Consider the following 13,606-nt stretch of genomic DNA (forward strand, 5'->3'; position numbering starts at 1 on the left):
CCCCCCCCTGCAATGAGGTCCCCGTCCCACTACCCAGGGAGGCCGTGCCAGATCCGGCAGCAGCGCCGATCCCGGCTGAGCCGCGGGGCTGGGCCCTTCCTGCGGCAGGAACCTCCCGAGGAGCCGTTTCCTCGTCGGGCGGTAGCGGGTCCCCTCCGCCGCCGTCCCGTCCCGCCCGCGGGGAGGAAACGCGCCCCAGCACCCCGTGCTGCAGCCGGGGGGCTGGCACCCACCCCATCCTTCTGCGGAGTCCGGCCCCGTCTCTCGTCGAGGCGGCGGCGGAAACCGGGCGAGTCGGGACCGGCCCGGCGCGGGCACGAGCGGCACCGCGGGCGCGCACCCGCCCCAGGGCCGAGCGCAGGTGAGAGCGGAGCTGGGGGGGCTCGGGGACCAACGGCTTTGGGGTCTCGGGCACGGTGACAAGGATGGTGGTGGTGACCCCCAGGAGTGTTGCAGCAGGTTCGGGCGGTTTGAGAGTGGCCGCTAGCGCTACAGCTCAGCGGGGACCCCGAGAGAGCTCAGCTGGGGGGTCCTCAGCCCAGGAGGGCTTGGGCGCTGCCGTCACCCTTTTCTTGCCCCGTGTTCCGCAGGTGGAGGCGCGGGGAGGCCATGGAGGCGGCGGAGCCGGCGGAGGAGGAGCTGGTGTTGGTGGAGTACGGCTTCGAGTACCGCGCCAAGGACGGCACCTTGGTCTCCATCAAACCCAACGAGCGCTATGTCCTGCTCAAACGCACCAACCCGCATTGGTGGCACGTCCGCAGGAGCGGGGACGCCCGACCCTTCTATATCCCGGCCCAGTACGTCAAGGAGCTGCCTCCCATCGCCGCCCCAGCCCCGCTTGGCCCCCCTCCATCGGGACATGCTGCGACAGAGCCGGCCACGCTCGTCCCTCAGCCCCCGCCAGCCTACGAGTATCGGTTCATCGGCGCCGCCGAGCCGCGGGAGCCGGCAGGAGAGTGCTCCGTGCCCCGCAGGGACTCGGTGCCCCGGAGGGACTCGGTGCCATCACTCAGCTCTTTTCGGGTGCTCCCGGGGCTCACCCCGCACCCCGCTGAGCCTGTGAGACCTTCGCACTCCCTGGATAACCTGGCGCGGGTGACACCAGCACCACGCGGTGTCACTGCCATGGGGGCACGGGGGGACCGCCCAGGACACGCTCGGCCGCTCGGGAAGAGCTGCTCCGAGACCCTCTGCGCCTCCGGCAAGGACGTGGCCAGGAGGTCGCCGGGGGCCGACCCCGCCTCTCAGGTACGGTGACATCCCCACTGCTGTCCCCAGAAGCTGCGCTGGGAGGGAGTTAGAGGGTAGTGGTGTTGAGCCCTGGGCCCCTCGGCTGATTCAGTGGCTGTGTTCCCTCCCCGTGACCCTGTGACCCCCAGCACAGAGTGGGGTGACACCCCAGCACTGCAATCACTGCTGGGACCCACCCAAGTCTCCCCACCGAGATGACCCCACTGACAAACCTGCAGGTGACCCTACCATAGGGGTTTGCCAAAATTAACCATTTCGGGAATGTGAGGGACCCCCCTGCACACCCTCCACCCTCAGCCCCTGTCCCGTGCCTCAGTTCCCCCGCCCTCATGGGCACCCCTAGGTTCTCCCAGCCCCCCCCACTCTGCAGAACCCCTTAGTCCATGGGGCGGGGAGCTCGGTGTCACCCAGGGGGATTTGGAGTGTCCCCCTGAGGTTCCTGGAGCGTTCCGGGATGAGAGGAGGCAGAAAGGGGTTAACAGGGAAGCACAGCAGCTCCTCCCTGCCGGGGCGGGAGCCTCACCTGGGCGCAGCACCCATTGACCGAGGTGGGTGCTGGGTGAACCCCGGCACAGGCCAGCGCCCCGACACCCCAAACCCACGCTGACCCCACACCAGTAAGTAGCAAAGGGCTCTGCCCAGCACCCCCTAGGCTGCACCTCCTCGAGAGGGGCACCCAAGGGAGGGACTCCCTCCCCGGCTGCTCACCTGCCACCAAAGCGGGCTGGGGTACACGGGGTGAGACAGTGATGGCAGAGGGGTGGGTCCCACGACCTTGTCCCCTCCCCACTTATCTCCGAGCACCTCACTTTTGAGTAACCCCAGGCACCTGGAGCACCCCAAGCCTGGGTGTCCCCCACTTCAAGGGGGAGCTGGAGGGATTGTGCTACCTGGGGAGCTGCTGGAGGAAATGGGGTATTGGTGGTGGGGGGCTGTGTTTTCCACCCCATTTTCACCTAGTTTTCGCCCCATTTTACACCTTGTGCCCCAAGCTACCGACCCCCCTCAGGGATGACCCAGCATAGTCCTCAGCCCTAGTGCCACCACGGGAGCATTCTCCTTCCCTTCCCAAATCCAACCAGTGCCAAAACCATCCGGGCATGGCAGGACCATGGTGGTGGCCTTCGTCCTGCCACCATCTGCACCCCTCCACCCTTGGGATGGGATAAGATGTTCCTGGTGGTGTGTGGACACAGCAGCCCCAGATCAGCTTTCAGTGCAGCAGTGTGACACCAGATGGGCCACCAGAAATTTGAGGAGATCATCCCAGTGCAATTCCTGCTCAGCGTCATCCTGAAGCAATTCCTGCTCGGTTGGCCTTGGCTTTGCTGGAGCAGGTGACGAGTGGCAGGTTGTGGGTGATGGGTGACAACAACCCCAAAAGAAGCCAGTTCCGCCCTGGGCGTCTCTTCCGCTTCCTGAACCCCAGCAGGAAGCGCGGTGGGTGCAGGGCCCTGCTCCGGGTGCCAGTGCTGTTACCAGAGCCTCACAGTGTCCCCACGGCTGTCCCCATCCTGGTAGCCCCAGTGCTGCCTCAGTGTCACCGCGATGGGTGACCGGGCACGGGGGGGTCCACAGCCTGCCTGGAGCAGGGCATTGCAGCTGCTGCACTTGGGGAAGGTAGGCAGCACCCAGGGGTGCACCCAGCTGGGGGACAGGGGTGTTTTGGGGTCGCCCCTCACCAGACTCCCCCTTGGGTTTCCTTGGGGGTTTATGGGCACCGGCGGGTGCCACAGATGCCCATCCTAAAGCAGGGAGGGGCACCCAGCACCCCCCGGAGGTGAGAAACCCCCAGGGATGCATCCATGGTGGGGAGGGAGGTGCTGGGGGTGCTCTGTGCCAAGGATCCCCCATTGCCACCCCTATGTCCCTTGTCCCATGTCCCCAGGAGGAGGGCAGACCCGCCCTAGTGGTTTCTGGCCCTGCTCACTATGGTGGGGGGATCACGGTGTAATGGGGGGAGGATGAGGGGTGTCATCCATCTGCTGTCCCACTCTAATCCAGGGTGTCCCCAAGGACAGTGCACCCACTGTCACCTCCCTCAGGGTGATGGGCAGGGCTGGAGTTTGGGACCTTTGTCCCCACAGCCATTAGTGAGAGACTCAGGCTGTAAAACTGGGGAGATCAAAGAGTGACAGGAAGGGGTTCCCTACTGGCAGCACCCTCCTGGTCCCAGGGGACACATCCTCCTACCCCAAGCATCCCCACGGGTGGGGGTCAACCAGGCTGGTACTGAGGATGCTATTTTGGGATGTGGTGATAGGACTGTCTGGTTTGGCATCCGGCTCCGGGCGGGAGGCTGGCCCTGTGGGTGCTGGAAATGTCTCAAGGTGCAGGTGATGAGGGAGCTGGGGTGAAAGCATGGAGCATGGGTAAGATGGGTATGTGTTTTGGGGTGCTGTTGCTGTGGAGGTGGGAGTGGAGGCTGGGGGTGCAGGGAATGAGCAGGTTGGAGCTGTTGGGAAAGCAGATATCAGTGCAGAGGTTGTGGGTGTTCATCATTTGGGTGCCAATGATGTGGGTACTGCACAGAGCAGGTGATGCAAGTACCAGTGGTGTGGGTGCTGTATCCAGGGGGTGATGCAGGTACCAGTGATGCAGGTGATGCAGGTGCTGCATGAGTGGGTACCGGAGACACAGGTGTTGATGGTGTGTGTGACATGGGTACCAGTGATGGAGGTGCTGATGATGTGGGTGCTGATGATGCAGGTACAGGTGATCCAGGTACCAGTGGTGCAGGTGCTGCATGCAGTGGGTCATGCAGGTGCCAGTGACAATGTGCTAGTTGTGAGGGTGATCAGCAGGTGACACAGGCAGCAATGACACCGGTGCTGGCACTTGGGGCCTCAATGTCCCTTCGTGTGCTCATCGCTGTGCCAAAGGGTGCTCCCTTCCCCACTCTGGGTGCCCCTCTCCACCATCTGGTCTCCTACACCCAATCACTGGCACCTCCTGCTCCACACGTTTGGGGCCTGGGCAGGGGGTGACCCAACAAGCCAGGGCAGGATCCAGCTCTTCGGTGCCAGCCTCCCAGACACCACTCTGGGGACATCCCAGGAATGCCATCCCAGCTGCAGTAGTGACACATCCATGTTCCCCCAGGTACACAAGGAGTCAGAGGAGACACCTGATCCTATCTACCTCAATATCCAGGAGCTGCAGGAAGAGGCCTCCGCTGCCATCTCGGCCCCAGAGGAGCCTGGAGGCTCCGTGTCGGACTGGGAAACCCACACAGACACAGACAGTGGACATTTGTTTTATTATAACCCAGTGACGGGCGAGACCACGTGGGATTGTCCCTTCGGGCAGGCGGACGATGGAGTGAGTCCCGCCGCCTCTCCCAGCTCCTCACTCGCACACAGCCCGGAGCTTCCCGAGTGGGAACAGCACGTGGATGAAGGAAGCGGACAGACTTTTTTCTATAATTCGGTGACAGGTGAGACGTCGTGGGACCCTCCTACTGCAGGAGACACAGGCAGCCCCCGGGAGATTCACCCTGGGGGGACGTGGTACGGTCCCATGGAGCAGAGGGTGAGCACCCAGCGAGGCACGGGGATGGGCTTGGGATGGGGCAGAGACAGAGGTGGGAATGGAGATGAAAAAGGGATGAGATGAAAATGGAGACAGGGACGGAGATTGGGATTGAGAAAGATGTAGGAGATGGAGATGGAGGCTGAGATGGAGATGGAGACAGATGGGAATGGAGATGAAGAAAGATGAAGATGCACATGGATGTGGATACAGCGGTGTAGGAAAGGATGAGAATGCAGATGGAAACAGGGATGGGATGAAAATGGAGGCAGAGCTGAAGACTGAGAAAGATGGGAGATGCAAAGGAGATTAATATGGAAACAAAGATGGAGATGGGGAATGAAGATGAAGACAGAAGATGGAGATGGGAACAGATACAGGGATGTAGAAAGGGAGGGGAATGGAGAATGAAACTGGGATGGGATGGGATGGGATGGGATGGGATGGGATGGGATGGGATGGGATGGGATGGGATGGGATGGGATGGGGATGGGGATGGGGTGGGGATGGGGTGGGGATGGAAATGGAGATGGGAGACGGGGATGGGAATGAAGATGAAGGTGCAGATGAAGATGGAGATGGAAATGGATACTGGGACTGAGATGGAGATGAAAACAGGAATGGAGATGAGACAGGCATTGAGATGGAGATGGGAATGGAGATGATGGAGATGGGGTAGCCCCCACCTGGGCGAGCAACACAGGGATGCAGATCTCTTGGTTGGGCATGAGATCTTGAACTGTCTCTTCTCTCCAGCCACCCACTCCAGAAACGGATTATCCCGACCTGTCTCCAGATGAGCTGGAGTGTTATCCTGAGGAAGACTATTCACCTGTGGGATCATTCGATCAGGGGGCCTCTCTCTGCCTGTCCCCGAGGCACCCCGAGGAGCTGGGGTCACCCCCCAGCTGGTACAGGCACAGCCACCCCGAGGGAATCACATTCTACCCTGAGCACTTTGGTCCTGACACGGTACGAGATAGGGATGGGAACGGGGATTGGGACAGGGTTGAGGATGGGGAGAGGGACAGGGAATGGAAAAGGGAAGAGCAAAGGGATAGGAACTAGGATGGGGACAGGAATGGGTTATGGACAAGGACACCAATGGGGATGGGGACAGGATCAGGGACAAAGATGCAGACAGAGGTGACTGCCAGGGATAACTATCTTCACAAGCCCACAGAGCAGGGGGTGCAGGGGCTCTGGGGTGCTGTGGGTGCACAGCACAGCCCCCTCCTGGCAGGGGCACCTTGGGCATCACCTGACCCTTCCCTGCCCAGGTGCCATCGGGTGGCCACCATGAGCGGGCCAGCAGCAGCTCCAGCCAGGACAGCGGGCTCTTCGCCTGGCACAGCACCGTGTCACCAGCACTGGGCAGCAAGGAGGAGAAGTGGGGCACCCAGCCTGCCCTCACCCCAGCACCAGCGAGAGCAAGGGGCAAATTTGACACCCCCACCTTTACTTTCCAGTTTAAAAGCCTTGAAAAAGCTGGGGTGCTTAACCGGACCAAGACAGTGGACAGAGGGAAGCGGCTCCGGTAAGAATATCCCGGTGCCCCCTGCCACTGGAGACAGGAGTCCAGCAGGGGGTAGGGCTGTGCTGTCCCACTGTGTGACTCCTGCTGTCATCCCCAGGAAGAACTGGAACTCCTCCTGGACAGTGCTGGAAGGGGGAATCCTTACTTTCTTCAAGGACTCCAAGCACTCAGCTGCCAGTGCCTTGGTAAGAACCCCAATGGCCTTGGGGCAGGGCAGCTGCCATGGGATGGGACCAGAATCCATGAGAAAGGACCAGCACTCATGGCACAGGGCAGAACCCGTGAGACAGGGCCAGAACCTGTGGGACTGGACAAGGACTCACAGGATGCAGCCAATGTGTGTAGGGTAGGGGCCACATCCACAGGGAACACAGCACTGGCTTCACCTCTGGGGTGGGGGTTCAAAGCTCTGTCTAGGGGGTGTAAAGGCTCTTGGAGGAGGGGGACTGTGACCAGCACCCACAGAATGGGGCCAGCATCTGCAGGATAGGACCAGCTTCCCTAGGACAGGGCAAGAATCCACAGGATGGGGTCAAAGCAGCAAGATGGACCAGCACCCATAGGGTAAGACCAACATCCAGGGGAAAAGGGCCAACACCCACAAAACAGGACCCCCAGTGCTCTGGGGGATAATCAGCATTTGAAGGGTGGGACAAGGACCCACAGGCCAGGGCAGGTGCCCTGCACAGGGATCCCTGCACTGGGACACGTCTGCTCACCCCCTCAGCACACAAACACTCCCTGCAGGGATGCCAGTGTGGGAGCACCCAGAGCAGGTGGGAGCCAGCAGGAGGAGGCAGAGCCAGCCTCAGTCCCCCCCAGGTCCAGTTCCCTCCCCCAACAGTGCCCAGCAGCTGCTGCCGGATGCAGAAGTTGCTGTAGGTCTTGCAACACCCTATGGTGACAGCTACGGGGTGGAGAGAAGACAGGGGACCCACAGCTGGGGGAGACAGTGCTGGTCCCATCTCAGGGGTTCAGGGCTCTGTCTGGGGGTGCAGAGTCTCTTAGGGCAGGGGGACCATGGCCAAAACACCCCAAAACCCAGGGCATGGGGAGAAACAGTGGGTCTGATGCTCTCCCCTTGCAAAATCTCCCTCCATGGGGGCAGCCACCCTCTCCCTTCCTGCAGTGTCTCTGAGAGGGAACCCAAGTCTGGTGCCCCCCAGGATCCCTGGGGAGGGCTGGGAATGTCTTTTGAGGTGATGGCAGCCCTAGGACCTGGTGCCCCCAAGTTGGTGGCCATGACCCTCACCCCACCACAGCAGACCCATATCGTTGTCCTGCAGAGACCATAGGAGGTGACAGAGGGGTCCCACAGAGGACACCTGACAACCTTGCCTTTCTAGAGGAGGGCAGCCCACACCTACCATCAGGATCCCAGTGTCCCTGTCCCCTCTGGGCAGGTTCCACCCTCATCCCCTTGTCCCCACAGAGGCACCCTGGCACCCTGACCACCCCTGAGCACACAGTGGAGCTGCGCGGTGCCACCCTCACCTGGGCCGGCAGGGACAAGTCCAGCAAGAAGAATGTCCTGGAGGTGAGCAGGTGACAGCAAGAGGGACACTGGTCATACCCCAGGGTCCACACATGGCCCACAGGGCAATGCCACACCTGCCCCAGTTCATCCCAGCAGTGGTGCAGGGGATGGAAGTGGGGACACTGAGGACATGCCAGGGTGGGAGTACAGGGACACTGCACTGAGGGTCACTGTCCCGTTCTGATGGGCACGGAGAAGTCACCAAGGGACATCCTGGCTCCCAGAGGGGTTTTGCACAGCTGCTCCAGCCGCTCCAGCTCCCCAGCTCCCCGGCAAGAGTCACCGGAGTTGGCGCCAGGCTCAGCCACATCCTGGTTCCCAAATCCGGGTGGTTGCAGCAGCCCCGTGCCCTTTCCCTGACCTTTGCCTGTTGCTCCGGCAGCTGAGGACGCGGGAGGGCTCGGAATTCCTCATCCAGCATGACTCGGAACAGATCATCACGGCCTGGCACAGGGCCATCGCCGACAGCATCGGCCGGAGGGTGAGCAGGGCCCCGCCCGCCGCCACCCTGGGGCCGCGCCCCGGCGTCTCACGGTTCCCCTTCTTAGGGCTCCGACATCCCCGGAGAGGAAGAGGCCGAAATTCGGGCTGAGTTCGGCTCCCGGGAGAAGTTGGGGGGCGGCGAGGAGAGGAGGGGAGGTGAGCACTCGGGATGGGCACGGGAGCCCCGGCAAAACCACCCACCCTGCGGGTCCCCGGGGGTCGGGCGAGCCGGGAGCTCCCCGGTCGGACCCTCGGGATGGTGCTGACGTGTGCCATGTCCCCGCCAGCGGCCGGACAGGTGACGGGCGGTGCCGAGAGTGACACCAGCAGAGTCCGGAACAAACTCCGCAAGTTCCTGCAGAGGCGGCCGACGCTGCAATCCCTGCGGGAGAGGGGCTACATCAAGGGTGGGTGTGAGGGAGGCTGGATCAAGGATACGTACTGGGATGAGGGTAAATCCAGAGTGAGTGCTGGGATGGGGTGTCAGGATAGGGCCTATCAAAGATGAGTGTTGGAATGGGGCTGAATCCCTCGGGATGTGTCCAGGCTGGAGGGTGGGTGGGGACAGCCAGGGATGGAGCTGGGACACCGGGCAGAGTGACCACACCCAACGTTGACCCAGCATCTTGGTGATGGGCTTGGGCATGTCCCATCACCTTCAGCCACCCTGGTAGGACACTCCTCTGTCCCCAACCCTGTCCCCCATTAGCCACCCTCCTAGTGTCCCCTGGTCATGCTCATGTCTCCACTGTGTTCCTAGACCAGGTTTTTGGCTGCTCGCTGCTGGCGCTGTGTGAGCGGGAGCGGGGGACGGTGCCACACTTCGTCCTGCAGTGCATCTGGACTGTGGAGAGGAGAGGTACCACCCTGGGGACAGGGACAGCCTGGAGCACTGGGATGGGGAGATGGGGACAGCTGTGGGGACAGCCTACATAGACTGGATTTTCCTTGGAAGCCTGTTGCTGGTTGCTGTGGGTACCGACACAGCTGTACTGGTTGCTGTCACCATGTGCCACCTGGCTGTGGGCATCCTCCAGGGGACAGCAAGGACACATGGGGACCCAGAGTTTCCTTAAGAAAGCTTAATGTCCCATCCCAGGGTGGATTGTTTAACTGGGAGTTTTTCCCCATCTCCGTCTGCCCAGGTCTGGACATTGATGGGCTGTACCGGGTCAGTGGCAACCTGGCCACCATCCAGAAGCTGCGCTACAAGGTGGAGCACGGTACGGTGACCCACAATGACAGTGAGAGACAATGGGGTATAACCCCCCTTCAGGGGCAGGGGGACGGGGTGGGGTTGGAGACGGGGCAGCTGGGGAACCCCCCACCCATCCCTGGGGCTCTGGACACACCTGAGATGCTGCCCCACCCCCAGACGAGCAGCTGGACCTGGATGACGGGCGCTGGGAGGACATACACGTTATCACCGGGGCACTGAAACTCTTCCTGAGGGAGCTGCCGGAGCCACTTGTCCCCTTCAGCCACTTCGACAAATTCATTGCTGCCATCAGTGAGGGACAGGGATAGGGGATGGGATGGGATGGGATGGGATGGGATGGGATGGGATGGGATGGGATGGGATGGGATGGGATGGGATGGGATGGGATGGGATGGGATGGGATGGGATGGGATGGGATGGGATGGGATGGGATGGGATGGGATAGAAAAGGGATGGGAATGGAGACAGGAACTGGAGCGGGGGGGGTGATGGAGATGGGATGAGGATGGGGATTAGGATGGGGACAAGGATGGGATGAGGATGGGAATGGAGGTGGGGACAGGGATCCTGTGACTGCCATGCCCCCACTCCCTGGCAGAGATCCAAGACCCATCCCTGCGGGTCCAATGCATCCGGGACCTGGTGCTGTCCCTGCCACCCTGCCACCATGACACCATGAAGGTCCTCTTCCGCCACCTCTGCAGGTGACATCCCCTTGTTCCCCCAAACCCAGCCCAGTGCAGGAAGGCAGAACACATCTCTGGGGACAGTCCCCAGGGTCAGGGCCATGCTGGTGGCATGTCCCCTGTCCCTGCAGGGTGGTGGAGCACAAGGAGGAGAACCGCATGTCAGTGCAGAGTATCGCCATCGTCTTTGGCCCCACACTGCTGCGGCCGGCCAGCGAGGAGAGCAACATGGCCATGCACATGGTCTTCCAGAACCAGGTGGTGGAGCACATCCTCAACCACTATGGATACATCTTCCCTGAGGGATAAACCCTGGGGACACATGTGGGGACAAGCCCAGCAGTGGGGACTTGATGGAGCAGCATCTCCAGGAGGGACTTGGCGATGTGTCACCTTGGTGGTGGCTCCGTGAAGGGCATGTGGCCCGGCCCCCTCCAGGGAGGGGAACCCCAGTGGGTCCTTCTCAGCCACCCTGTCCCACCAGGGCCGGACCCGGGGGGCCAAGCCCCAGGGAGTGTGTGGGGCTCGGTGGGGTCCCCATGGTCAGTGCAGCCCTGCAGTGCTCAGCTCACCAGTCCGGCATTCCCAGGGTGGGAGCAGGGAGTGTCCAGGCAGGCAGTGCCTGCTGGACAGTGGCACCGACAGGCAGGGAGAGGCCGGGCAGGGCCATGGCTGGGGCCCCCCACCCCATTCCCAAATAAAGACCCCATTCAGACACAAGGGTGAGCTGTTGCTGGCAGGACATGGGGACATCCTGGGGACATCCTGGGGACATGGGTGGCGCAGCAGGGGCTCTGTGCTCCTTGGCTCCTGGTGACCCTTGGGGACACGACATGGCCTTTGTACCCCATGAGGATGAAGGGACCTCAAACTGCAGGACACAACAGTGGCCTGGGCCACCGTTCCTGGTTGGCATCACCAAACACCGTGTCACCAAAAATGTCACCACAGACAGTGAGATGTGATGAGAACCACACATGGAACATGAGTTCCCATCACCCAGAGCCACCTCCTGGGGTGGGGGCACTTTGGGTCATGATGGTGACAAGCTGGGACACAACCAGGACTGCATGGGATGCAAAAAGGATGGCAAGGGACATGACTGAAGTGCTTTGGGACATAATGGGGACAATAAAGGGCAGGGCAGGGACAGGAGGAGGAGACGTGGGACACATGTCCCTTGCTTTGAAACACTCCAAGGACAGCACATGGAAGCAGTTTGGGACACGGGGATGGTTTGAATACAGAGGGGACTCCTGGGGACACAGCAAGGGCACTTTGGGTTGTGGTGGGGACATGTGGGGATATAATGGGGCCAAGCTGGGCTGCAGTGGGGGCTCCTTGGGACAAGACAGAGACACTTTGGGGTGCAATGGGGTCATTTTGGGGCACAAGGATTTTCAGGACACAGGAAAACTTCAGGAGTGCAGGGGTGGTGGTCTGGTACACAGTGGGGGCAATGTGGGATTCAGCTGGGACACTTTGGGACACACGGGGACACAATGGGGGATAGGAAAGGGGCTGTTTGGAATGCAGGGGGGAAACTTGGGGGCACGAGGGGATACCGTGGGGAACAAGGCAATGCTTCGAGGGTGCGGCAGGGGCATTTAGGAACAGAATGGAGCCACTTTGGGATGCGCTGGGGCCACTTCGGAGCACAAGGAGGTACTCTGTGACAAGAGGGGATTCTTCAGGAGTGCAGTGGGAGTGCTTCGGGACATTTTGGGACACTTTCGGATGCACGGAACGCATTTTAGAACTTTGGGAAGCGCAAAAGGCCCTCGGGACCCCGTTGGGGCGCTGCGGGGCGGAAAGGGGGGCGGTGCCGGGGGCTGAGCTCGGCCGATCCCCGCTCCCATCCCGATCCCACCCCGCTCCCGGCCCCGCTCCGCGCCCCCCGCCCGGCTCCATCTTGTTCGCGGCCGCCGCAGAGCCGCTCCAGGTGCGGGGATGCGGGAGGGGTTGGGTGGGCCCGGGAGGGTCGCAGGGACCGACCGGGGGAGCTGGGAGGGGATCTCCCTCCCGGAACCCCCCCAGCCATCCTCCAACCCCCCACGGGACCCCAGGCGCTGTAGGGGACCCCTGGGAGCGATCCCTCCCATAGAGCCGTGCCGGGACCCCCCCAGAGACCCCCACCTCCCCCCGGACCCCCGGAGGGGTCCCCAGGGCCAGGCCGGGCCCCATCAACCCCGTGCTCCCCCCCGGTAACCGGGACTATGTGGGACCGGGAGCTGCCGGCAGCGACCCCCTCCCATGTCCCCCCGGACAAACACCCCGGGTCTCCCTCCAGCAGCGATCCCCACACACCCCCCAGACACTCACAGAGCCCCCGGACCTCCTGAACAGCGCAGCCCCCACCAGCAGATCCTCACAGGACCCACTCAGCAGCTCACCCTCCCTCCCAGAGCTTCACGGGACCCCCAGCACCCCCCAGCAGCTCCCACCTCCCCCCAGACCTTCACAGGGACTCTCCGGACGCCCCCCCAGCACCAGCCCCCCCATCCTCATAGGGCCCTCCCAGCAGCAAGCCCCCAGACCCTCCAGCAGTATCTCCCCGTCCCAGAACCCCCCAAAGCCCCCAGCAGGGACCCCCTCTCCCAGTGCCCACCCTCCACAGATTTCCCCTTTCCCCTTGGTGCCAGGTCCCACCTTCCCTGGTGCTGCACAGGCAGGGTCCGACCCCAGCCCAGCCGGGACAGGGACACCGCTGGGGACACTTTGGGGGGCCTGGAGAAACCTCCGGGGCTGTGCTCCCCCCCCCCCCCCCCCCCCCCCCCCCCAGGACCAGGCACCAGGTGGTTACAGCAAAAGCAGCTTTGGCAGCCAAAATCCCTCTTAAGGCTTTAATCGCAGTGAGAAAGTGGAGGGAGAGGCGGGGAGAGCCACCCTGTCCCCCCCTCACTGTCCCCAGCCTTGTGGGGTTTCAGGGACAAAGGCAGCCAGGCTGGAAATCTAAGCCAAATCCCTAAACCTGGCTTAAAATTCAATGGGATTTAGGGGAGAAAGAAAAAAAGGGTAGGGGGTAGCAGTGGGGCTGGAGGGTTTTGGGGGGCCCATCCTGCACCCCCCCCCCCCCCCCTTTATGGGGGGCCCAGGTGTGAGTCAGGGGGCAAAGGTCGGTGCTGGCAGTGTTTGCACACCCGGCACGGAAGTGGCACCGTCCCCGTGTGTCCCCGTGTCCCGCCTGGCGGTGCCTCCCGGCAGCAGCAGGTAGGGAGGGCAGGGATGGAGCCCCCGGCCCATGGGATGGGCACAGTGGAGTCCCCCCAGAGGGTGGGAACCCAAAAGGGACACCCAGTCTGTCCATATGGGGGCAGGAGGTCCCCTGGGCCTGGTATGGATGGTGTCCTGCTGTCCGTGGG

The 13,606-nt window shown here is 62.3% G+C and overlaps 1 protein-coding gene across 1 annotated transcript; it reads left to right on the top strand.

Moving 5' to 3' along the window:
* Positions 1-12: 12 nt before the first annotated feature.
* On the top strand, positions 13-10,744 carry ARHGAP27 (Rho GTPase activating protein 27). The gene is given in 17 exon segments (XM_062507954.1): positions 13-240; positions 243-361; positions 591-1,248; positions 4,354-4,782; positions 5,539-5,754; positions 6,063-6,171; positions 6,250-6,319; positions 6,417-6,504; positions 7,752-7,856; positions 8,239-8,337; positions 8,405-8,495; positions 8,627-8,746; positions 9,100-9,198; positions 9,485-9,562; positions 9,715-9,849; positions 10,157-10,262; positions 10,376-10,744. Coding segments are annotated over 17 exon segments (2,928 nt in total). The 3' UTR covers positions 10,554-10,744.
* The last annotated feature ends 2,862 nt before the right edge of the window (positions 10,745-13,606 follow it).

Source organism: Cinclus cinclus, chromosome 24 (genome assembly GCF_963662255.1).
Source record: "Cinclus cinclus chromosome 24, bCinCin1.1, whole genome shotgun sequence".
Lineage (NCBI taxonomy): Eukaryota > Metazoa > Chordata > Aves > Passeriformes > Cinclidae > Cinclus > Cinclus cinclus.